At 52.2% G+C, this 26,408-nt stretch overlaps 1 protein-coding gene across 1 annotated transcript in view; it reads right to left on the reverse strand.

The window, feature by feature from the left end:
• The window catches only part of LOC139684145 (uncharacterized), a 1,342,464-nt gene that overhangs the window by 419,910 nt on the left and 896,146 nt on the right, over positions 1-26,408 (reverse strand). The window contains 1 exon segment of the mRNA XM_071579746.1: positions 15,701-16,345. Coding sequence (XP_071435847.1) covers positions 15,701-16,345 — 645 coding nt within the window.

The following is a 26,408-nucleotide window of genomic DNA, read 5'->3' on the forward strand; positions in this document are numbered from 1 at the left end:
TGCTCAGGGACCCCCCTGGATCCCAAAATGGACAGGCCAGAGAGGGGGCACCCTCAGGACACCCAGCATCCTGGAGAGGTGGGGCCCTTGGGAACCACCACCCCAAGCAGAGAGTCAGGGGAGGAGGGACTGCGGGGTCCCCAAATCCCCTCTGGTGCCCCTATTTAGGGTTAGAATCTTGGTGTTTTGGGCTGAATGCTGGGGGTGCAGGGGGGACCCAGAGCTGGGGAAGGGGGTTTTCAGGGGGTCCCATAGCCAAGAGAAGGGATGTGATTGCTCAGAAAAGTGGGATGGGAAGCCCAGAGGTCCCCTGTGCCCAGGAAAGGTGGGTACAGGGGACCTCGATGTTAAGGAAAGGTGGGTCATGATATAGAAAAACCCAGAATGGCCAGGAAAGAGGGATTCAAGGTATCACTCAGTGTTCCAAAAGGGATCTGTGATCTGGGAAATGCAGGAGTGGGGGCACTGGGGGTCCCAGAGTCAAGGCAAAGGTGCGTGTGGGGACTGGAAGAGGTGGGATGGCCTGGAAAAGGACTGCAGGGGAGTGTTGGTGTAGGATAAGTGGGGCAGGGACATCCCAGTGCCTTGGAATGGATGATCAGGATGGGCCCAAGGTAAGGAAGGGTAGGACTAGGAGTGGGGAGAGGTGGTTGGGGGGTGGAGGTGGTCCCTGTGGCCAGAATAAGGGGGTTGAGGAGATGGCAGGGGAAAGGCAAAGGGATTGTGATGTCTGGGAAAGGCAGGATGAGAGGGAAAAGGAGGGCAGGGTGGTCCTGGAGTCAAAGAAAGGGGGGTGTGAAGGCTGGTAAGCCGGGAATGGCCGGGCAGGGGGTTGTGGGGGCCTGGTAGCCTGGGGAGGGTGGGGACCCTGGAGAGGGAGGACCCCTAATACACAGGAGACCCCCAGCAGCCCAGACAGGGGGGACACACAGAATGCCAAAAGGGAGAGGTGAGAGACGAGAAGGTCCTGGGAGGGTTTTCTGGAGCTAAATCTTGGTGTTTTGGAGGTTTTTATGGACACAAGATGCCCAGTGACTTTTAGAGAGGGACTTGGGAAACCCAACCCAAGGCACTCACAGCTTGTTTTCCCCAAAATCCAGGATTTATCCTTCTGAAGGTGTGTTGGAATGGCAGAGGAGGCGGCGAGGAAGGGGAAGATGCCCCGGGGCCCCCAGGCAGGTGAGGAGGAAGTCAGTGCCCCTTTGCCCCTCTCTTGTGCTGCATCTTCCAGCCCAGCATGGCCCCGGCTGCAGGACAACCCCGCTGTCGATGCCGTCCTGCCGGGGCCGGGTTTGGGGGGATGTCCTTGGCCTTCCCTGTGGGCCGGAGGCAAATGCCCTGAGTGTCCTTGTTCCTTCCTGCCCCAGGACCTGAGCTGAGCACGGAGGACAAATCCCCCCAGCAGAACCTGGTGGCAGAAGCAACTTTGAACAGCTCCACAGAGCAGGAAGACACCGAGGAGAAAAAGCCACGGAGATCCCTCAGGAGGAGAAGCTCTCAACCGAGTTTTGGGTCCTCGGATCAGGATAGAGCCACCCAGGGTGGGAAAGATGGCAAGAGCTTCAACCAGAGCTCTGACCTCGGAGTGCAGCAGCAGCTTCAGAGTAGGGAGAAGCTCTACAAGTGCTTGGAATGTGGGAAGGGTTTCAGCCAGAGCTCCCACCTGATTCGCCACCAGCACATCCACACTGGGGAATGGCCCTACATCTGTAGGGAATGTGGGAAGGGCTTCAGTCTTAGCTCCCACCTGATCAGTCACCAGATGATCCACACTGGGGAACGTCCCTACGAGTGTTCCCAGTGTGGGAAGAGGTGTCGGACCATCTCCAATCTCCTCGTACATCAGCGTACACACACGGGGGAGAGGCCCTTCTGCTGCACCGACTGCGGGAAGAGATTCAGCCAGAGCTCCAACCTCGTCACCCACATGAGGCTCCACACCGGGGAGAGGCCTCACAAATGTTGGGACTGTGGGAAGAGCTTCATTCGTAACTCTGAGCTCATCGTTCACCAGATGACCCACACTGGGGAAAGGCCCTTTGAGTGTTCCGAGTGTGGGAAGAGGTTTCAGACCAGCTCAATTCTCCTCAAACATCAGCGCACACACAAGGACGAGAGGCCCTTCTGCTGCACCGACTGCGGGAAGAGATTCAACCATAAATCTGACCTCATCACCCACCGGCGTATCCACAGTGGGGAGAGGCCTTATGAATGTAACGAGTGTGGGAAGAGATTCACCCAGAGCTCTCACTTGACCAGACACCAACGGACCCACCAATGAGGGAAGTCCCAGGAGTGCCCCGACCGTGGGAAAAGCTTCATCTGCTGCTCCATCTCTATCACCCACATTCCTTGTGACCCACATTTGGAAGACCCCTGGCTGGTGGTCTCCACATCCTCCTGGATCTCTGTGGGCACTTGAATTAACACAGGGGGAGGAACATCCATGGTGTCATGGGTTTAGTTAGGCCCAGATTAAGGCTGTAGTTTTTAGAGCAAGGCCTTGGACAATCAGCTGACTGGAGCTGGGTCAGCCCAGCTGACTCCTACTGGCCAACTCTATTGCATCCCATATTCTGACATCATCTCAGACAGAAGAAGAGAGGGAGGAGGGATTTTCCTTCTTCTTCTTGCCGGAGGAGCAAGGAGTTTTTTGGCATTGCAGAGTTCCTGAGGGGAGACCAAGATACTGGGGAAGTTGAAATTTACTTCCTGTGTGTTCTTGCTACCTTTTATTCTTAGTCTGTAGTTTGTATTTTATTTGTTTTCTATTTTATTTTCTGTTTAATATACCTTGTTCTGCTGAACTATGTCCTGTGTTTTGGTTTTTGGGGGACAGAAGAGGAGACTTTTCCTCTGAAATGATTACTTGGTATTTTGCCACGTCAAAACCATCACATATGGGGACACAGACTGAAGTGGGAAATTCATTGGGAAGGGGGGGTTGCTGACTTTTGACCCTAAAAATCTCCCCTGCTCCATACCCTTAGTTTATCTTGTGGCCTCAAGGAATCCTGAATGGTGTTTCAGAACTTTTCTAAACTCAATAATTCCATAATTCCAATTCTCTGTGGCTCTACCTCTCTGGGGGCCACCCAACCCAACCCCATGCACATTCACATGATTCACTTTTTTTGCTTTTTTTATTTATTTGATCCATCTTCATCTCTTAAAATCACCTGAAATTGAGATTAAAATAAAGAAGTTGAACAAAGACATCTAAATTTCCACCATTCTCCTGGGAACTGGGGCAGGAATTTGGGATTCAAAGGGATATTCAGGAAGATTTCAGGGTTCTCTGGGGATTTGGGAGAGTTTTCCCCAAAATTGGAGGTGTCCAGACCGACTGACATTTCTCCATCATTTTGCAGTCCAATATCCAAGAGGGATTGATCTGTCAGCTCATAACACCTCAATCCCACCCCAAAATGGCTCCATGCCAACTTGAAATGACTCAATCCCATCCCAAAATGGTTTAATGGAACTTGAACCCACTTAGGGGGAGTCAGCAGCAGGAGAAGGGGTGCTACAAACCCAGGGAGGATGGGATAAAATTGGGAGGGCTTGGATGCAAATTGGGAGGGTTGGGATGGGACTTGGAGGGGGATGGGTTGGGGATTGGGAGACAAGAGATGGGATGTGTGGAAAAAGTGAGGGAGGTTCTGGTGTGCTCTCCTGTCCTGAGGGGGGTACTGTGAGGGAGTGTAGGGGACATGTGACATCAGAACTTTGAGTGGGGCACCACAGGAAGGGACACAGGGAGCTCTTTTTAGGGGATCCTGCTGCTTCCCAGCAGTTCAGGGGGCTTTAAATATCTTTTGAGGTTTTCCCTCATCTTTTTTATGGTCTGAGTTGAACCTCTTGGAATTTGGTGGGATGAGATGACCCTATTGAAAGAAAAATCCTGGTGTTTTCAACCAATTTTCAGGGGTTCTATATGGCTCTTGGGAGTCCCCCACTCAGTCTGGGGTTTGCAGTGAGCCCCCTGGCTCCACTGGGGCTGATGGGTGTTACAATCCCCAGTTTTGAGTTGTTACAAGTGGCTTGTGGGGCGCCCACGTTTGATGCACATCCCACCTGCAGGAGGGTGTCCCCCCTTCCTCCAGACCTGCTGGGGTGGGGCTGGGACCCCTCCCCACACAGGGAGCACCCACAGTTCTTTCTGGAGGATGAGGCTCCTCATGCCCTGGGACCAGCCCAGCTGGTGTCTCAGAATCCCAGAATGTGCTGAGTGGGAAGGGACCCCCAAGGATCATGGAGTCCAACCCTCAGCCCAGTACAGGCCCATCCCCAAGAGTCACACCCCGTGCCCCAAGTTTACACTTAAGGCTGAGAGAGAAATAGTTCCCACCAATCCTAATACAGGTGGGTCCTCTGGCCGCCCAGACAGAGTGGAAACCAGAACACTGAAGAAGAAAAACCAGAAAAGGGGAACTCGCGGGAGGGATTTTTTTTGCTTAATCCTCATATTTTGAAGTGGGTTTTGGCTGAAACTTGATGTTTTTTAGTTTTGATATTTGTGAAGGTTTTTTGCCAGAATCTCAGTGTTTTGGAGCTTTTGATGGACACCAGGTGCCCAGTGCCTTCCCAGACAGACTTCCCAGACAGACAGACTGTTCTGAGTTGGAAGGGACCCACAAGGATCGAGTCCAGCTCTTAAGTCAATGGCCCACACAGGGAATTGAACTCATGACCTTGGCATTATTACAACCAAGTTTTAACCCACTGAGCTAATCTCAGGTTCTAGAGATGGGGAAGGGAGAGGGGCGAAAGCTGAGCTGGAGGCCCCCCAGCAGCCTGGAGACAGGGGAGTGTGGAAAAGGGAGAGCCTCAGAACTCCCAGGACCCTGAAACGGGGGCCTTTAGAAGGGGGAGCCTGCACAGGGGTGACTCCTGAGAAAAACAGGTGGAGAACCCAGAGATGGGGAATCTCTGGGAATGGTACCCTCAAGCAGAGTCAGGGCAGAAAAGTCTCTCGGGACCTCCAAACACCTTTGGCTTTTCTAAGTGAGACTCCCATCCTGGACAGGGGAGATCCCCAGAACCCCAGAGTGGAGAGACCAGAGAGAGGAAACTTGTGGGACTCTCTTCAGGAACAGAATGATCATTGTTTGGACTATTGTTTGGTGGAGTCTTGATGTTTTGCAGTTCTTGTGGTTGATCTCGATGTTTCTCAGGATATTTGTTCTAGGGAGGGTTGAGAAGGACTCTGAGCTGAAACTATGACACCATTTAAAATTTGAGTAAACAGCATTTATTTAAGTGAAATAGCAAAGAAAGGAAGAAAAACTGAGAAGAGGGAACAAAAACCAAACCCCAAGAGAACTCCCACTCACTCCCACACCACTCACACAGTTCCTGTACCTCTCACACAGTTCCTGTCCCGACCCCCGTGTGCTCAGGATCCCCAGTCTGAGCAGCTGCTGCATCCTTGGCCTTGGGTGACTCAACACGCTCAGCAGCGTCCCCGTGGAAGGCACCGCTGTCCTCGGTGCCAGCACACACCTCCTCCTGGAGCAGGGACTGTCTGTTTGGATACACTCGCTCTGGGATGTCTGTCTGGGTGTCTGTGGCCAGCACAGCCCAGAGAGAGGCCCACAGTCCCTCCCCCTGTTCTGTAACTGGGAAAGCCCCTGAGCCTGTGCAGTGTCTCCTTTTTGGGGTTGGTGGTCGTTACTTCATCATCAACTTCCTACTCTTTGCCTCATCCTTGACTGGCTGTCACCAACCAGCCAGGCCATAAAACAGTCTCAGTGTACACAAGATGCTTTTCTTTCAGAGTCCCATCTTATAAGGTCTTGTTTTCCACAACTTGGCAGGAGAAGAACAGACACTTGTGGGCATCAAGGGCAGTCACTGACCAAAATAATAGTGTTTCATCATGCCTGAATATGGTGTGGGAATCCTCTGAACCTGTAACATAAAAGAGGCAATGAGGGTGAGATTCGAGAGGACAAAAAATGACACAGAGGTGAAGAGGGTTAAGTCAGTGCAGGGCACAGCTGGACTGACAGACACTGTTCCCCAGGGCATAAAACCCAGGGCTCAGTCAGTGCAGGGCACAGCTGGACTGACAGACACTGTTCCCCAGGGCATAAAACCCAGGGCTAAGTCAGTGCAGGGCACAGCTGGACTGACAGACACTGTTCCCCAGGGCATAAAACCCAGGGCTCAGTCAGTGCAGGGCACAGTTGGACTGACAGACACTGTTCCCCAGGGCATAAAACCCAGGGCTCAGTCAGTGCAGGGCACAGCTGGACTGACAGACACTGTTCCCCAGAGCACACGGACAGGGCTCAGTCAGTGGGTGCAGAGCTGCAACAAGAGATGCTGTTCCCAGTGTGTGGGTGGCCACAACTCATATCTGTGTTTTTCCTTTATCTGCTGTGGAGACAGTGCCATACCTTTTTCTTATTGCATAGTGTAGACCCTGTAGGTGTAACCTGATCCCCTCTGCAGTCAGTGCTGTGTTAGCACAGTCAGCAAAAACCCCTCAGTCCTTTGTGTGTGTGGTGTCACAGGATGATATCGAGTGAAGTGTCTTATGATGTTTTATTTTTGCTTGAAGTGTTGTGATATTCTGTGTGTTTTGTCTGTGTAGAATAGTTTGTTGTTGTGTTGTGTTTGGAGTGTAGAGATGTTCTTTAAAAAAGCCTCAGTCTGTGGCTCCTCCAGTGGAGCCACCAGGGTGGAAACAGGAACTGTGGAGTGCACTGTGGGATAAACTACAAACTTGTACAGGCATTAAGTTTGAACTGTGGGAGGCAAAAGACCCCATGGGAGTGTTGAAATACTGAGAAGAATTTTTGCAAATTCCCCATCCATGATCCAAAGAGCGGCTCAGTCACACCTGATGAATGGGCAGGTGACTGTTGGTTACATCAGAAATGAAACAAAAAGCTGAAGCTGAGGCAGAGAGACACATAAAAACTGAACAGGGAACAGACCAAGCCCCCGCACCGGAATGATGTGAGTTTAGAGACGACCCTCACCCTTTCACCCAGTGTACCATCTGGTGGTCTGCTGGGAATAAACAGGGGGCCTGAGTGCTTGTGGACACGGGGGGAGGTCACTGTAATACACAGCAATCCAGACAAAACACAGAGAAAACCGGCCCTGGTGTGGGGGCTGGGGGATCAACCAGTAACTGAGAAAATGACTAAATTGGAAATGTAAATCGGGCACTGAGACCCTCACAGATATTCTGTTATTGCTTCAAACAGTGAATACATCATATAAATACATATATTATGGGGTACTGCCTCAGAAATCAGAGGTACATATCAGGAATTTGGTGCCACGCAGTGGCTCCATGCCAGAGCTGTCACTGTGGGACTTACACAACAAGAACCAAACATTCCCACAGCCACAGAAATTCTAAACATAAAACAGTGTGAGATCCTGGGAGGAGATGGAGAAATTCAAGCACTATTAATGCTTTGTTCCAAGCAGGTGGTGTCTGTCATGCACATTCTCCTGTTCACAGCCCTGTCTGGGCTGTGAAGGACTCAGGTGGCAGCTGGTGGGTGACTGGACATTCCAGGGCAGTGAACAAACAGACACCCCCCACAAGTGCTGCTGTTCCTGAAGCTGCAACATCAGTGCCCCACCCCCAGGCGCATCCAGGGACAGGGGACACTGTTATTGATGCAGCCAATGCATTTGTCACAATTCTAGGTCCATCCAGGGCACAGGATCAATTCCCATTTCCATGGGGTGGGAACCAGGACACCTTCACCCATCTGCCCCAGGGCTACAAGCACAGCCCTGCCTTTTGTCCCCAAGACACACACTGCACTGGAGCACAACACACTGCACCTGCCCAGGTACAGATCCTTCAGGGCACAGATGGTATCCTGGTACAGGGACCTGATCACCATCAGGTGCAACAACAGCTGGATGCCATCCTTGCCTTGTTAAGGTGCTGTGGATGGGCAGTGAATCCCACTGAAATACAGGGTCCAGTCCAAGAAGTCAAATATTTGGGCATCACGTGGATCCAAAGAATTCAACAAATCTGAAAGAAAGCCTTAGCCAGGATTCAAACCTGTGCCAATCCAGAGGATAAGAAAGGAGTACAGCACTTTTGAGGTGCTGTTGGGTGCTGGAGATCACATGTACCTGGTTTAGCAGTGCCACTTAAGCCATTGCACAAAGTTACCCAAAACAAGGCTCCGTTTGAACAGGGGTCAGAACAGCAGAGTTAGTGAGTCAAAGACACACAGAGCCTGACCAAGGGACCCACAACATGCCCAACTATCAAATGGGTGGGTGGGGAAAGCCCTCCAATCAGCTCACAGACACTCAGAAACAAACAGCATGGTTTCCTGAGGGCAGGGCAGGGATTCCTCATGGCAGACCATGCTGGAAAGCTGCAGCACTCACTGCAGCCCCACACACACAGTTGGTGGCTGAGGGGGAAGGAGGCAGCAGCCACTTGGCTGAATTGGTTGCTGTTTGGCAAGCCATGGACACGACACCACCCAATGCTATTTGTTCCCTGTGCATGGACTCTTGGGCAGCAGCACAGGGGCTGTAAACTGGCTGGGCAAGTGCCCTGCTGTCCTGAGGAATAAGGCTCCCCCTGAGTCAAACCACAATGACAATCTGCAGTTCAAGCCAAGGGAGGTAATTTATTGAGTTTCACATGACAATATACAGAGCTCAGAGGCAGAGACTGAGGGAGGGGCAGGGTTACTGATAACCTCCCCCACGGGGGATGGATCAGGGCTTTGACCTCCTTGCAAATGGAACACAGACCCAGCAGGTGGGGGGTGTTGGAGGGTGAGGGTAGACAGAATACACACATGCAAACACAAACAGCCTGTGGTGTTCTGGTGCCTGGGCCTGCCAGTGGCAGAAGATCAGCTGTCCTTTGCTTATCTCCAAGGGTTGCTGTTCAGGAAATTTAACTCCATATCTGCCATCTCCAAAACTCCCATTCCTACATCTCGGCCTTTCTTGTTTTATACCTGAAAAACTGAAACTTTTAAAATTATAATAAATCATACATTGCATACAAGACAATAAACAAAAATTCAGAGCATAATACAAAAATGGAAACAGACCCATTAATACCAGACCCATCAATAAATGCTTTTCCAACTGGGGTTTCAAGATAAACAAGTCATCCAAAGGTTTCTGAAATCCTTAAAGCCTGTATGTATTGATTTAGAATGATCACTGTTTCATTCAGAATTTATTCTTATGAATCTTTATTTAAGATAACCTTAAAATCTTCATTTAAAATGACTTATAAATGAATAATCTTAATCATACAAATAGGTTTAATTATTTTTTAGGGTTTCTGCTTTCCTTGACCTTTAAATTTATGTACGTATTTCTGCAAATGAATAACTTTGTGCTCTTGTCTGTGGGTCCCTGTGCATAGATGGGGGAGTTGTGGCTCTGTCAGTGGGGTAAGTGCATTCAGGAGTCACATCCATACATGATTCCTGTACTCACACACATCCATCCAGGCCAGCCCCCATTCATGCAATCACTCAAAACAGCCTTAGGAATTTACTTGCTGTGCCTTATAATTATGAAATGAGAAATTGTGCTTGTCTTCACCTCACACTTTTCCTTGTTTCTTGAGTTGCTGCTTTGATAAGAATATAATTTTCTAAAACGTAGACATATCTCTCCTTCATGTTCCGTTTAATGTTCAAAAATTCTTTCACACACATACAAGCAAATACTGCCCCTTTTTTTCTTGTTCTTGCATGGCAAATAATAGAGGTATCATTGGATATTTGCTGGGTGTGGATCCATAAAAATACAGGGCATGATTATTTGAACACTCAGCAAAAATTATTACATCTGTAAAACTTCCATTGTATTGGTTCCTGTCATGGATATCAATAATTTAGAGAAAGGTTAGTAAGGCTACCTTTGAATTTGCTTGCTTGGTTGGATTATCATCACTTGGTCAAACAAAAGCTTAAAACAATTGCTAGTACTTAATGCTAAAGATTAACAAATTCTATGAAAATAGTGTCATTTTTGTACTTGACAACTTAAATATGAGTTTTACCAATTGTGTGGAGGTTCCATTAATGAGCTGCAATAAGAGAACTGTTGATCATTCTAAAATTCTGATTTTATCCATTATTTACATCTCACTCCAATGTAACTTGCAAGTGCTGCAGCTTTGAGGAAAACAGGCCGAGAAGGGAGAGAGTGAGGAGAGAGCTTTGTGTGACCCTTCCCAGCCAAGTCACCTCAGCTGCCACTGCAGGAGTCTCACCACTTCCCAACACCACAACTCCAGTGTTGGCTTCTTCTTGAGCCATTGGAGTGCAGTAAATTATAGAGAAACTCATTGAAACACGGATAGTTAATGCAGGTAGGAGTAAAAGGAACGAACAACACACTCATTCATACCATGAAGGGAATTGTTAACAGGGAAAACATTAATAAGCTTAGGAACAAAGGTATTAAACAGATTTTAAACTTTATAACAATTATTACTATTTGCAGTAGGTGTTCAAATGATTAGAAAAATCTTTTAAAGCCATAGAGCTTTTGAAAGCCATTTGAAATTTAGACAGCACCTTTTACACAATAGATAATTTGCACATCAATAATTAGACCACCTTAGATGTATAACACCATTTGCAGATACAAAATCATTGGTTTAAGAACAATAATGATACTTTACAAAAGTGCAGACTTGTGTGTTTCTATGCCATAACTTTGCAGAATAAAATGAAACAATGAATATATTTGATAAATAACTGGAATAATAAACCTACAGCACGACACTGTCTTAGAGTGTGACTGCTACAAAATACGTTAGAAACTGAGATACAGAAAGGTGACATGTTTGCAGCTTGTTGAAAGCTTTTATCTTAAAGCCATTATTGTTTGCCTTCTCTTAAGAGTAATAAGGCTTTTATTCAATTTTAGTACTATTTGAAAAAGGCATAGAAGTTTTTTTTGGCATGAAACAGCTTCCACTATTCCTTTTACTAGAAATGATTATGATATTTTGTTACATCGTTATAAAGGTGAAGACATAGTTAACTAATTAGGAGTTAAATCAATATCCATAATAAGGTATTACCAGTTGTTAACCCGACAGCATTGCTATTGATCAGAATCTGTGGCTGTCCCAGTTCGGCATCTCTGGCCGCTCCTGCCAATGGGTTTCTGTGCCTGTCGGCTGTGCCGGGCTGGGCCGGGCCGTTCCTGCAGCTTCTGGCGGTGCTGCGCTGGGTGCTGGGGCTGCGGCGGCAGCGCTGGGGGGGCTGTCGGTGCTGCTGTGGGAGCCATCTCCGCCTCTGCGCTCTGGCGGCTGCTCGGAGCTCTCCTGGCCGGGCCGGGGCTGAGCGGGCAGGGGCAGCGGGGCGCTCTCCCGCCGGGTATCGGATCTGGCACCGGCACCGGCACTGGGTATGGCACCGGCCCCGGGGCTGGCGGCGGCGGCCCCGCCCACAGCATCCTCCCCCCTGCTCTGCGCCGGGCTCGGCGCTGCCTCTGCCTGGCTCGGCTTCTCTCCGCCCCCATCCCACCCATTGGCATCAGTGCCCCAGGCGGGAAGGGCTGCAGGGGGGTCCGGCAAGAGCAGGGCAGGGGCTGCTGCTCTTTGGGCCTTTCTCTGCCCCGGGCAGGAACGCTGCGTGTGACAGCGGCACGGGGGCTGCAGCTGCTTCTCCTGCTTCATCCTTTGCTGGGCAGCTGCAATCACTGGCAGCAGCACATTCAGAGGGCAGCTGTGCCCACAGCAGGGAGTGTTGGAAAGAAGACTCATTTAGTTGGAGCTCATGCTGTTCAAGCAGCACCTCATCATCCAGAGCACGTTCCTCTGCTCCACAGACAGCTTAGATCTCCTCTACATAATGTTTCTCCCAGACATCAGGGTGCAATGTTAAAAGACTTCCAGGGATTTATCTTAAAAAAACAAAACAAAAACCAACAAAAAAAAACAGCAGAAAACGGGGGAGGCTCCAGTTTTTTTAAGCAGTTTGACTCTGTTCTGTCAAAAAGTTTTGGCCACAAACAGTTTCAGGGCACTGGCTTCACAAAGAAATAATTTTTATTTTCATGGGGTACTGGTTTCTTTTAGCTCAGCTCTGTCCCTTCAAGCTATTTCAGGGCTCTGGCTTCACAAGCTGGCTTAGACACTGATCATGTTACTGAATCATTTTGTTTCAGAGCTGTTTAGACATAATTCAGTCATGTTTATTTCCCCTTTGAGATTCTTCCAATTTCCAGAGTTGATCACCTTCTGTCCAGCAGACAGGCACCAATCATGCCTTTTTCCCGAGCTGGACTGCTCCCCATCACCAGGACAGGGACTTCAAGTCATTCCTGTCTCTCCTGCCCTGTCGGGGTTACCAAGGCAAGTCCCTAAATATGGGGGATCTTTCCCAAGGCTCCACGTTTGGGCTCCATTTGTCATGATGGATCTGGGTCTCCACAGGAATGAACCACAAGGTCAATCAGAAGCTCAAACAAAGCAAAGCTGTTTATTGAAATCCCATGTTACAATATATGGACTCAGGGACTGGTGTTCAAGGCAGGGGCAGGGGAACTGGTGACCTCTGAGACATGGGGGAGGCATGGGGGGATGGCTCAGGGCTTTCGACCTCCTTGCAGATGGAAAAGAGACCCAGCAGGTATGGGGGGTTTGGGAGGGTGACAGCAGACAGAGGAATACACATATACAAACACAAACAGCCTGTGGTGTTCTGGTGCCTGGGCCTGCCAGTGGCAGAAGATCAGCTGTCCTTTGCTTACTTCCAAGGGATGCTGTTCAGGAAATTTAACTTCACATCTGCCAGCCTTAAAACTCCCTTTCCTACAATCGGTCCCTTGTGGAGTCACCAGGAGCAGCTGCATCTGCCTCCTCATGTGCAGCCTCTCTGTCTCTCTGCCCTGCTGGGCACACTCAGGAGCAGCTGCAGCTGCCTCTTCTTAAAGGGTGTGTGTCTGTCTGCCTTTGCTGCTGGACACACAGAGGCCCAATTGGGCTCATCTTGTGGCACCAGGGGCGGCCACTGCCCCTCTGTGCTGCTGACCAGTGCTGGGCAGGGGTGGTGACTCTCTGACTCTCACAAAGTCCCCTCGTTCCTGCCGTGTCACAATGTCCCCTGGGTTCCAGGAGGCCCTGCAGTGTCACAGTGTCCCCTGGGTTCCAGGAGGCCCTGCAGTGTCACAATGTCCCCTGGGTTCCAGGAGACCCTGCAGTGTCACAGTGGCCCCTGGGCACCCTCAGGCCCCACATCACACAGCCCTGGCAGTTCCCTCACCTGAAATATCGGGACACCACAACAGAAGGAAGACATTGAGCCATTAGAGAGTGTCCAAAGGAGGACACCAAGAGGGGAAGGGCCTGCAGGGGAAGCGTGTGAGGAGCAGCTGAGGGCACTTGGTGTGTTCAGCTGCACAAGAGGAGACTGAGGGGACACCTCATTGCAGGTACAACTTCCTTGGCAGGGACACAGGAGGGGCAGGCACTGATCTCTGCTCTGTGGGGACCAGGGATAGAACTCTTGGAATGGCCTGCAGCTGTGTCAGGGCAGGGTTAGGTTGGATCTTACAAAGAGGTTCTTTCCCTAGAGGGTGGTAGGCACTGACCAGACTCCCCAGGGCAGTGGGCACAGCCCCAAGGCTGACAGAGCTCCAGGAGTGTTTGGATGATGCTCTGGGGCACAGGGTGTGACTCTTGGGGATGGGCCTGTGCAGGGCTGAGGGTTGGACTCCATGATCCTTGGGGGTCCCTTCCCACTCAGCACATTCTGGGGTTCTGTGACATCAGCTGGGCTGGTCCCAGTGCATGAAGAAGCCCTGTCACCCCAGAAATACTCTGGGTGGCCATGGTGTGAGTTGTGTGGGGAGGGGTCCCAGCCCCACCCCAGCAGCCTTCCAGGAAGGGGGGACACCCTCCTGCAGGTGGGATGTCCACCAAAACTGGATTCCCCACAAGTAACTTGTAACACTTCAGAATTGGGGATTATAATCCCCCTCAGCCACCAGTGGTGCCAGAGGGGTAACTGCAACCCCCAGAATAAGGGGGGGGGGACTCCCAAGAGCCCCTAAAAATGGTTTAAAACAGCAGAAAGAACTCCCAAATGGGGCTATCTCAGCATCCACCAAAATGTGAGGGGTTCACTCCAGCCACTGAAAATTAGGAGAGGGACCCCCAAAAGATGGTTATAGCCTCCAAAATTCGTGCAAAGCAACAGGATCCCCTCAAAAAGAGATCCCTGTGTCCCTCCCTGTGGGGCCCCACTCCAAGTGCTGATGTCACATGTCCCCTACACTCCCTCACAGTACGCCCCTCAGGATAGGAGGGCACCCCAGAAGCTCCCTCAGTTTTCCCACACACCCCATCTCTTGTCTCCCAATCCCCAACCCATCCCCCTCCAAGTCCCATCCCAACCCTCCCAATTTGCATCCAAGCCCTCCCAATTTTATCCCGTCCTCCCTGGGTTTATAGCATCCCTTCTCCTGCTGCTGACTCCCCCTAAGTGGGTTCAAGTTGCATTAAACCATTTTGGGATGGGATTGAGTAATTTCAAGTTGGCATGAAGCCATTTTGGGGTGGGATTGAGGTGTTATGAGCTGACAGATCAATCCCTCTCAGATATTGGACTGCAAAATGATGGAGAAATGTCAATCGGTCTGGAGACCTCCAATTTTGGGGAAAACTCTCCCAAATCCCCACAGAACCCTGAAATCTTCCTGAATATCCCTTTGAATCCCAAATTCCTGCTCCAATTCCCAGGAGAATGATGGAAGTTTAGATGCCTTTGTTCAGTTTCTTTATTTTAATCCCATTTTTTGGTGATTTTAAGGGATGAAGATGGATCAAATATAATAAAAAAAAAAACAAAAAATCAATCCTGTGAATGTGCATGGGGTTGGGTTGGGTGGCCCATAGAGAGGCAGAGCCACAGAGAATTGGAATTATGGAATTATTGAGTTTAGAAAAGTTCTGAAACACCACTCAGGATTCCTTGAGGCCACAAGATAAACTAAGGGTATGGAGCAGGGGAGATTTTTAGGGTCAAAAGTCAGCAAATCCCCCTTCCCAATGAATTTCCCACTTCAGTCTGTGTCCCCATATGTGGTGGCTTTGATGTGGCAAAATGCCAAGTAATCATTTCAGAGGCAAAGTCTCCTCTTCTGTCCCCCAAAAACCAAAACACAGGACATAGTTCAGCAGAACAAGGTATATTGAACAGAAAATAAAATAGAAACCAAATCAAATACAAACTACAGACTAAGAATAAAAGGTAGCAAGAACAAACAGGAAGTAAATTTCAGCTTCCCCAGTATCTTGGTCTCCCCCCAGGAGCTCTGCAATGCCAACAAACTCCTGGTTCATCTGGCAAGAAGAGGAAGAAGGAAAATCCCTCCTCCCTCTCTTCTTCTATCTGAGATGATGTCAGAATATGGGATGCAATAGAGTTGGCCAACAGGAGTCAGCTGGGCTGACACAGCTCGAATCAGCTGATTGTCCAAGGCCTTGCTCTAAAAACTAAAGCCTAAATCTGGGCCTAACTAAACCCATGACACAATGGATGTTCCTCCCCCTGTGTTAATTCAAGTGCCCACGGAGAAGCAGGAGGATGTGGAGACCACCAACCAGGGGTCTTCCAAATGTGAGTCACAAGGAATGTGGGTCATAGAGATGGAGCAGCAGATGAAGCTTTTCCCACAGTCGGGGCACTCGTGGGGCTTCCCTCACTGGTGGGTCCGTTGGTGTCTGGTCAAGTTCCAGCTCCGGGTGAAGCTCTTCCCACACTCGTCACAGTCCTAAGGCCTCTCCCCGGTGTGGATACGCCGGTGTCTGATGAGGTGGGAGTTGCTGTTGAACCTCTTCCCGCAGTCGTTACAGCAGAAGGGCCTCTCCCCGGTGTGTGTGCGCTGATGCTTGAGGAGATCTGAGCTGGTCTGAAACCTCTTCCCACACTCGGAACACTCAAACGGCCTTTCCCCAGTGTGGGTCATCTGGTGGATGATGAGCTCAGCGTTACGGATGAAGCTCTTCCCACAGTCCCCACATTTGTGAGGCCTCTCCCCGGTGTGAGTGAAAAGGTGGTAGATGAGGTGGGAGTTCTTTTTGAATCTCTTCCCGCAGTTGGTGCAGCAGAAGGGCCTCTCCCCCGTGTGTGTGCGCTGATGCTCGAGGAGATGGGAGCTGGTCCGACACCTCTTCCCACACTGGGAACACTCATAGGGACGTTCCCCAGTGTGGATCATCTGGTGGCGGATGAGGTGGGAGCTCTGACTGAAGCCCTTCCCACATTCCCTACACGTGTAGGGCCATTCCCCAGTGTGGATCATCTGGTGCTGGATCAGGTGGGAGCTCCGGCTGAATCCCTTCCCACATCCCAAGGCCTTGCAGTGCTTCTCCCTCCTCTGAAGCTCCTGTTGCACCCCCAGCTCAGATCTCTGGTTGAAGCTCTGGCCATCTTTCCCACGCTGGGTGGCTCTATCCTGCCCAGAGGACCCAAAACTCGGTTGAGAGCTTCTCCTCCTGAGGGATCTCCGTGGTTTTTTCTCCTCTGTGACTTCCTGCTCTGTGGAGCTTTTCAAAATGGCCTCTGCCACCAGGTTCTGCTGGGGGGATTTGTCCTCCGTGCTCCCCATGCTCAGCTCGGGGCCTGGGGCAGGAAGGAACAAGGACACTCAGGGCATTTGCCTCCGGCCCACAGGGAAGGCCAAGGACATCCCCCCAAACCCGGCCCCGGCAGGATGGCGTCGGCAGCGGGGTTGTCCTGCAGCCGGGGCCATGCTGGGCTGGAAGATGCAGCACAAGAGAGGGGCAAAGGGGCACTGACTTCCTCCTCACCTGCCTGGGGGTCCCGGGGCATCTTCCTCTTCCTTGCAGCCTCCTCCTCCATCTGGTCAAGCTTTGGAAAGAAGAAATCCTGGTTTTTGAGGGGAGAAATAAGTTGTGACCACAATGGGATGGGGGTTCCTCCTGCCCCAATCCATCTCTAGAAATCACTGGGCTCCTCGTGGCCTAAAAATCCTGTAAAACTCCAAGATTCAGCCCAAAAAAGCCTCCCAGGAGTTCTTTGTCTTTGGCCTATCTACTTTGGAGTTTTGGGTGTCCCTCCTGTTCTGGTTGCTGGGGGTCTACTGTGTATTGTGGGTCCTGCTCCTCCAGGGTCCCCACCCTCTCAAGGCTGCCGGGGCTTCAGGACCCCCCTACCTGCCCATTCCTGGTTTTCCAGCCCCCAAACCCCGAATTTCTTTGACACCAGGATCCCTCTGACCCCTCTTTCCCACCCATCCCACATCTCCCAGACTCCACACTCCCTTTTCCTTTAACCTGACACCCCCTGGACTCCTCTTTCTGCACCTCCAATAATCTTTCCCCACCTCCAGTCCTTCTTCTTCTTCACTTTGGGCCCCTCCTGTTCCCACATTTCCAGTCAGTGGGAAGCCCATGCACCCCCTTATCCTGCACCAATATCCACCTGCACCCCCTTTTCTTGGCATCCCACCTTTTCCAGTCCCCACACCCCTCTTTTTCTTGACTCTGGGACCCCCACTCCTGCATTTCCCAGACCACAGACTCTCCCCTTTATGGGACACTGGGAATTCATTTGAACCCCTTTTTCCGGCTATTCTGGGTGTCCTTACCCCATGACTCCCTTTCTGTGACATCAGGGATCCCTGGAACCCCTTTCCTGAGCACAGAGGCCCTCTGGACTCGCATCCCACCCCTCCAATCCCCTAAACCCCTTTCCTTGGCCCTGGTACTCCGTGAAAATCCCCTCCCCTAGCACTGTGTCCCCCCTGCACCCACAAGATTCAGCACAAAACATCAAGACTCAGCCAAAATAAGCTCTGCCAGGAGTTCCCCCTCTCTGGTCTTTCCCCTTTGGGGTTTGGGGGGGCTCCCCTGTCCGGGCTGCTGGGGGTCCCACATGTACTGGGAGGCCCCCTCCCCAACCTGCCAATGAAGGGTCTGACCCAGGAACACCAACCCCACCAAGGGGGGGTCCCGCATCCCCTTGCCCACCAAGGGGCTCTGCCAGGAACCGACACTGGAATCCCCAAAAACACCTCCCAGGGACCCCAAGAGCCCCCAAGGGGCATTCCCAGCTCCGCTTTGGGGTCCCTCAAGCCCCAACCATCCCACTGAATCACAAACCAACCACCGAGAGCCCCCCCAGGCTATTCAGGGCTCGGCTCGGGGGTCCCGCAGCACTTTGTCGGGGCCCTTTGCTGTCCCTGTGTGCAGCTCCGGCCCCGCCCCACGGCAGCCCCAGCGCGGGCTCCAAGGAGCGGCACATCCCGGTGCCCTTGGGGGCTTTGTCCGGGCCCATCCTGGCGCTCGTGTTTCATGGCACAGCCTTTATGGCCCTTGGTGGGGCAGCGGGGGCACTGTGGAGTTTGGGGGGCCCCTTCTCTTTCCCATCCTGTTCTCCAGGTGACTTGAAACCTCCGCATGTGCACTCGGAGCACCAAAAGAGGTAAAGGAGGAGCGTGGCTGTCCCCTGCACTTCTGCCGGTGATGCCCCTGGGTCGACCCCGCTCACTTTATCAGCAGGGGAGGCCCGGCAGGGCAGACACAGCAGTTGTGGGAGCCATTGTGGGCGCCGGGTTTTGAGAGAACAGTTCTACCCGTCCGCCGGCGCCGCCAGGTCTGCCTGTGGAGGGGCAGAGAAGGGATGGAGGCCCGCGGGTTAAAGAGAAGGTGCGCCAGAGACAGAAGGTCTACCGAGGGGACCGGGAGACAACAGGTCTGCCCAGCGGACTGAGGGAGAACAGGTCTACCTGTCTGGCAAATTGAGAACAGGTCTACCCGTCGGGCAAAAGGAGAACAGGTCTACCCATCGGACATTGAATGGGACTACCCCGCAGTCTCACGGAGAACAGGTCTACCCGCCGGAGCGAGAGAGAACAGGTCTACCCGTCCAGCTGTATCCGGCCGGCTCAGAGAGAACAGGTCTTCCCACACACCCTAATACACGTGGGTCCCTCAGCATCCCAGACAGGGGCGAACCCTGAACCACAAAGTGAAAAGACCAGAGGAGGGGAACTTCTGGGAGGGGTTTTTTGGGTTAATCTCCATATTTTGGAATGAGCTTCGGATGAATCTTGTTGTTTTGCAAGTTTGATGTTGATGAGGGTTTTTTTGGCCTGAATCTCGGTAGTTTGGAGCTTATTATGGACACCAGATGTCTGGTGACCTCTGGAGATGGGGAGCAGAGATGGGTGATAGTGGAGCTGGGGGATAGTGGAGCTTCTCCTCTGACTCTCTGCTTGGGGAGGTGATTCCAAAGACCCCTCTCTCTCCAGGTTGCTGAGGGTGCCCCCTCTCTGGAATCCCTGTTTTGGGGTCCCAGGGGGCTCCCGAGCACCCACAGCACAGGGTCAGGGGCAAAAGTACCCCTGGGACTCTCAGTAGTCCTGAGTGGGAACCTGAAGAGAGGGGAATCCCAGAAACCCAAAGGGGTCAGATCACGGAGTCAGACCCCTGAAATTCCCGGGATCTCCAGCAGCCTGGAAAAGGACGAACCCCAGACAGGGGACCCCAAAACACAAGTCACCCCCAACAGCCTAGACAGGGGGGACCGCCAGAACCCCAAAGTGGAGAGACCAGAGACAGCAAATTTGTGGGAGGGTTTTTGGGAGGTGAATCTTGGTGGTTGGAATTGCTTTCATCTTAATTTCATATTTTAGAGGGGGTTTTAGTCAAATTTTGATGGTTTGGGGTTTTAGGAGATTTGTGCCAGGCACCTCCATGTGGGGGAATGGGAGGATCCCAGGAGTTTCCACCATCCAGGGATGCTCCTCAAGCAAAGCCCCTTTGGGGCTTGTTCCCCACACTGTGGTCAGCCCTCACTCGCTCACACTGTTCCCTTTTCCAAGAGCATCATCCCCAAATGGCTCCTTTCAGCTTCTAGGAAAAAAAACCAATCAATAAATCCCATTTTCCTGCTTCTTAGGCCTGCCCATGTGTCTCACTCAGCTTCAGTTCTCCCTCTTTCAGTTGTCATTTTTAAATCCCAGTTTTGGAGACATGGCGTGATTTGAAGGGTCTGGGAGGCTTTTGAGGGACCCTGGGGTGGTTTTGCAGGGTCTAGGGACAGTCTGGGGGTTCTGGTAGGCAGTTCAGGGGGATTCTGGGGTGGTTTGCGAATGTCTGGAAGTAGCCTGGGGGTCCTGGATTGGTTTGGAGAGACTGGGAGGGAATTGGGAGGGGGGTGGGGGGGGGCTTGATGTGGTTTGGGGGTCGTGGCGTTGTTTGGGGGGGGGGGTGTCTGGGTAGGAGTCTGGGGGGAGGTTGAGGGAATTTAGGGAGTGTTACGTGTCCTAGAAGGGGGTTTGGTGGGTCCTGCCATGCTTTGGGGGTCTGGGAGAGGGTTTAGGGCAGTCCTGGGGGTAGTTCAGGGATTCCTGGGCAGTTTAGACTGTCTGGCTGAGGTTTGGGATTCTGGGAAGGGGATTTAAGGTAGTTCGGTGGTTCCTGGGTATTTCAGACGGTCTGGGAAAGGATTGGTGGTCGGGGAGGGGGTTTGGGGGGTCTCTGGAGTGTCTGAGGGTCCCAGAGTGTTTCAGAAGCTCGGGAGAGACCAGGTGCGGAATTTGGGGCATCCTGGGGGGATCCAGAGACTTTTGGGGGTCCCGGGTGGGCGGTTTGGGGCTCTCAACAGTATTTTCGGGGGGGATTTGGGGCGTTCTGAGGCGCATCCCGGGGTGGGGGGAGGGGCTTACCCGGCTTCTTCACCTTCGCGGCCAAAACGGCCCCGGCGGGGTCCCGGGCGTCTGTGAGGGGCGGGCGGGTCAGGAGGGACCCCCTAAACCCGCCCTGAGTCCTCCAAATGCCCCCCAAATGCTCCCAAAATTTTCCGAAATCCCCCCAAGCTCGCCGCCATTGCTCAACTCTCCCGGCAGCGCCCTCGAGTCCCGCCCTTCGCCTGAGCCGCCTCTGATTGGTTTTCTGGCCTGCCCGTCTCGGTTCGCAGCCAATCATCGTTCAGGATTGCAGTGCGCGGGGACGGCACAGGGAGACCCGCGCCATTTTGAGCCTGTCCCGTACTACAACTCCCGTCATGCACCGTGGCCCGTTTTGGCCAATCACAGGCGGGACATCAACTCCCGTCTCCCCCGCGCCCAATCGGGTCGGTCCCAGCCGGTTTGCAGCCCCCCAAGTGCCCCCGGACCCCAAACTGCCCCATTAGTGCCCCCCGGACCCCAAACTGCGCTTGAAGTGCCCTCGGCCCCAAACTGCCCCAGAAGTGCCCCCCGGACCCTAAACTGCCCCAGAAGTGCCCCCTGGACCCCAAACTACCCCAGAAGTTCCCCCAGAACCCCCAAGTCCTCCCCCAATACCCACTCAGGACCCTCAAATCTCCTCCCCGAACCCCTCAGTGCCCCCCAGGTTTATCCAGGACTCACAAGTGTCCCCTGAAAGACTCTTTGAACTCCCACATTCCATCCTCAGACCCCTCAAGTATCCCCCCAGTGCTCATGAATTCCCTCCCAGACACCCATGACACCCCCAAGTGCCCCCCAACTGACCCTCAGATCCCAATTCTACCCCAATCCCTCCAAAAAACCCCAGCCCCCCCTTCCCATGAGACCCTTTTCCAGGATTTGGGGCTCCAAAGGGGGCACTTGAGGGCCCAGGAGGGATTTGGGGGCACTTTGGGGGACTGGTCAGTTGAGGCAGGGATTTCGGGCCGGATTTACGATGTGGAGTGGGATTAAGGGAATTTTGGGTGGGATTCCAGGAATTTAAAGTAGAATTCAGTGGATTTTAAACGGCATTAGAAGAGGGTGGGTGGAATTAAATGAATTTCGGGTGGACTTAAATAATCTCTATGTGAAATTAAGGGGGTTTTTGTTTGGGGTAGATTTAGGGATATTTGGGGTAGAAATAAAAAAGTTAGATGGAATTAGGAAGTTTTGAGGTGGAAATAGGGAGATTTGGAGAATTTTAGGACGAATTAAAGTAATTTGGGGTGAAATAAATGGTATTGGGGAGATTTAAAATTTATTAAGGGAGTTCTGGGTGAAATTAATGGGGATCTTCAGTAAAATTAAGGGGATTTGGGATGAAATTGAAAATTTGGGGTGAAATGAGATCAATTTTATGTGAGGGAATTTCCAGTGGAATTCAGGAGATTTATGGTAAAATCTCAGGATTTTGATGCATTTATAGGGGTTTGAGGTGGAATTAAGGCAACTTTGAGTACAACCAGTGTGGTGTGAGGTGAAAGTCAGGGGAGGTTTCAGTGGAATTAAAGGAATTTTGAGAGGAGTTATGAGACTTTGAGTGGAATCTTGGGGATTTGGGGAAAAATTGGGGGGATTTGGGTTGAAATTCTGAGGATTCTAGAAGAGATTAAGGAACTTTTGAATGGAACTAAGGGATTTGGGAAGGAACCAGGAGGCTTGATGGCACCATAGGAGATGATGGGACAGAGCAGGTGAGATTTTTTGGGGGTGTGAAGTCAATAAATCCCCTTTTCCCAATGAATTTCCAACATCTGTCTGTGTCCTGATGGATGTTACTCCCCTGCACTCACCCAACTGCCAACAGAGAACCAGGAGGGTGTGGAGACCTCCAGACAGGTGTGTTCCCAGTGTGGGTCACTGGCAATGTTGGTCACCAGGTTGTTCCCAATGTGCGTCACTGGGAATGTGGGTCACCAGGTGTGTTCCCAATGTAAGTCCCAGGGTATGTGGGTCACCAGGTTGTTCCCAATGTTCCAGGTTCAGGAGGATTCTCAGCACAAAAGAAAAGACACTAAAACACAGCTGAAGTAGCAAAGCAAATTTCTTGGTGAGCAAAGCCAATGGATCCTGTTCCTTGGCACACAAACAGCACATCCCCAGCCCTGCAATCTCCCCAAGCCAATGGATCCTGTTCCTTGGCACACAAACAGCACATCCCCAGCCCTGCAATCTCCCCAAGCCAATGGATCCTGTTCCTTGGCACACAAACAGCACATCCCCAGCCCTGCAATCTCCCCAGCCCGCGGGGCAGGAGCAGCAGGTGCAGCGGCACTGGCGGCAGGGCAGGCAGGCAGTGCCCCTTCAGGCCCTGCCCTGCACTAAACCAGGCCCAGCTGGGCCTTCTCACCCCCAGCCCAGCCCACCCCTCCTGGCTCCTCTCTCTGCAGGGCAGCTTTGCCAGCTGCAGCACCAGCCCCTGCGTGCCCATCGCACCAGCCCAGGCTGCAGCAGCTCAAGGGGCTGACTCCGGGACAACATCGGCTCTGCTCGTCATTCTTCCTGGGGCACAGCCCAAGCTCTCAGCACTTCCAGCTCACACTGATGGCTCTTTCTCCAGGCCTCAGGTCTCCACAGGCAAACTGCACTGTTTTCTCACACCACATCGACGAGCACAAGAACAGACCAAACATGACAGGCCCAGACACGACTCTGGTCCCTGACACAAAACCTCCTCAGAATAAAAAACTTCCTCTGCTTCTGGGGATTGGGAGGATAAGGCTTAGCCACAGTCTGTTCTATTTGCATTCATTACAGTTTCTCACATGATTATGGAGCACAAACACAGGCTGGGTGGAGAATGGATTGAGAGCAGCCCCAGAGAGGAGAAGGACTTGGGGCTGGTGATGGATGAGAAGCTCAGGCAGCCCTGCTTGGCTGGGCAGGGAAGCCACTGGCAAGAGCCCAGTGCTCCCTGAGCATCCCAGCACGGGCAGTGTCTCCTCTGGGCCAGCGAGGGGCTGGGAGAGGGGTCTGGGGCAGTGTCAGAGCCCAGAGGGACCCTCCAGCAGAGACCAGATGGTGTAAATCCAGTGTGCTGGTTGGACCTGCTTGCAGCTGCCTGACTCACTGAAACTTGCTGGGCTCCCTCATTCAATGTCCTTTCAGAATGGGATTTAGGGGACAGATCTGAAGCCTCCCTGCAGGGTTCCCTTTACTCCCTGATGCTGCAGGTGTGACAATGATGGGCTGAGCAGCATTTTCAGGCTCCCATGAAACCACAAGCAGATACATCTAAAATAGGCAGTGCACAAAGACATTTCTGGAACAGATCTGATTCTTGTTACTAAAAATTTATGCTGTATAATTCCATTTCTTATTTTTCCACCTGATTTATATCTGTAAAATTGCAATTGCCTCTTTTGATCTGTGCCACCCACAGTGCATTTGTGACAGTGAACTCAGTGTTTAGTCTCACCTGTAGCCATCAGCAGACATTGCAATTCCCCCCAGCCCCTGAGCACTAAGGCAAGGAGAGTTAGGGCCATCCAGGCCTCATTTGCAGCACTCAAACACAGCCCTGTTACCGGTGATCTTGAAATAGAATAAAATTCCAGAGGCCAACCCAGAAAACGCCTCTGTAGTGTCAAATAAAATTAAAATATTCACCCTCCCCTCCGAGATGGACCTCTGGCCAACAGTTCCTGCCCACTCCTGTGCTGGTTGCTCCTGAGTCACCTTGCTGTCAGGTCCTAAACAGATCTTTTCAAGGGTTCCTTGTTTAGAAACTACACCCTGACACCTTTGTTTTCCCCAGAGATGTGTGAGAAAGGGCAATGCTGGTGCCACTCAGGGCAGGGCTGAACACTGGGGTGACTTGGCAGCTCCCTCTGCACCGTCTGTGCCACCTGCATTCCTTGGAGAAATATTTCTGCCCAAATGGAACACAACAGTGGCCTGTTGGACACGCTGCCCCCAAAGGGGGAAGTGAATACTTGTAATAAAATAAGAGCCAAGCAATTCTTGGAGCTGTTTCCTAAAAGCATCATGTGTGGTGTCCCCAGTTGTGTCTCTGGGCAGCTCTGCAGGGGCTGCTTTGTGCAGGGCAGCCCTGGGGTCTCTTTGCCCATGGGCAGGGCTGCACTCTGGGGGGTCGAGGCTTTGGTTCTTTGGTGTTCAGGGGCCACTGGGAGGCCCTGAGCCGAGATGGGGATGGTGGGCAGGGCTGGCAGGGACAGTCTGTGGTGCCTGTGACACACAAGGGCAGTGTCCCCACGGGGCAGCTCTGCAGGGCCAGGAGGTCCTGCTGCCCCAGCACAGCCTGTGCTGTGGGTGGGTGCACACACAGGCAGAGGCTGGTTTAGACCTAGTTGGGGCTGCCCTTCTTCCAACACAACCATGAGTGTCCCTCTGGTTTATATTTAAATTTAATTTGGAGCCCTGCAAAGTCCTCCACTCATCTCTCTGGCAATGGGAATCTTTCCATGAGCTCTGACTGTGCTCTTGGGTGTAGGTTTGGCATCCAGGGTAATGGCCAATGTGCCTACACCTACTCTGACAAGGTCAGCAGCAACTGGTGATCCCAGAGGAAATTCTCCATCTGCAGCCACCCCCAGAGGAGCCCAGTGGGGTTTGGAAGGATCCAGGAACGAAGGATCCCACCTCAAACTTCCATCTTTGCAAAGATCCACCACCAGCTGCCCTTAATCCAACCCAACCATGAGTCTATAATTTTAATTTGGAGCCCTGGAAAGTCCTCCTGGCCACAGCACAGAGGGAATCCCTGGGTTTTTCCAACCACCATCAGTGTGGAGAGAGGAACCTGCAGTATCTCAACCCCAAACCCACATCAATCAGCCCCTGCTGGCAGCTCTGCCCTCCAATCCCTCAGGAACTGCCACTACCCAGGAGCTGCTCCTTGCTGGAAATAAAGGGGGAATCTCCTCCAGCCCCTGCCTGGAGCTGGGCTCCAATGGATTTGGGGGAGTTTTACAATGTCCTCAGGGGGGTTTATACCTTTTGGATGCCTCACCTTGTCCCTGCAGCAGCCACACCACGATGCCCACCAGGACCAGTGGCCCAACCCCTCCAGTTCCCAGCAGAGCCCAGAACCAGTGAAGACCTGCAATGGGACCATCCTGGGAGCGAGGGAGGAAGCAGCTTTGCTTCTTCTGTGCTCCCTGCTCTGCTTTTAATACTCTGCCTCAGCTGCAGGTCCCCCACATCCCTCTGCTCAGCGAGGAAACCTCCCAAGGCTCTCTGGGAGCCCAGAAAACCCACAAGGTTCCTCTTTGTTCACTTGTCCCTGCAAAGCTGCAGAGCCTCAGAGCTCAGTCCCTCCCTCTCCTGCCCTGAGCTGCACCCAGAGGTGTCCTGGGGATGGGGAGACCCCCAAGTCAAGCCCTGGGGATGTTTGGAGTGATCCCAGAGGGGGCTGCAGGGCCCCCCAGCCCGCCTGAGCAGGTGAAGCCCTGCACGGTGTCTGTGGGCACTGGCTGTATTTTCCATCCTTCCCAAGGAAATGGGGTGAGAAGAACAAAACCTGCTGGTGCCAACACTGTGCCCCAGGCTGGAGGTGGGCAGCAAACCCTCTGCAGGGCAAAGCATTGGATTGTGGCCACCAGCAGCTCAGGAAAAGGCAGAGAAGTTCCTTTTCCTGCCCAGGATTTCCTGCAGGGAAGGGATCCAGCCCCATCAGGGACATTGGCCCCTCCAAACCCGTCCCCCCAAGCAGAGCCCCCCTGGGATGGGGC

Source organism: Pithys albifrons, chromosome 32, assembly GCF_047495875.1.
Source record: "Pithys albifrons albifrons isolate INPA30051 chromosome 32, PitAlb_v1, whole genome shotgun sequence".
Taxonomy (NCBI): domain Eukaryota; kingdom Metazoa; phylum Chordata; class Aves; order Passeriformes; family Thamnophilidae; genus Pithys; species Pithys albifrons.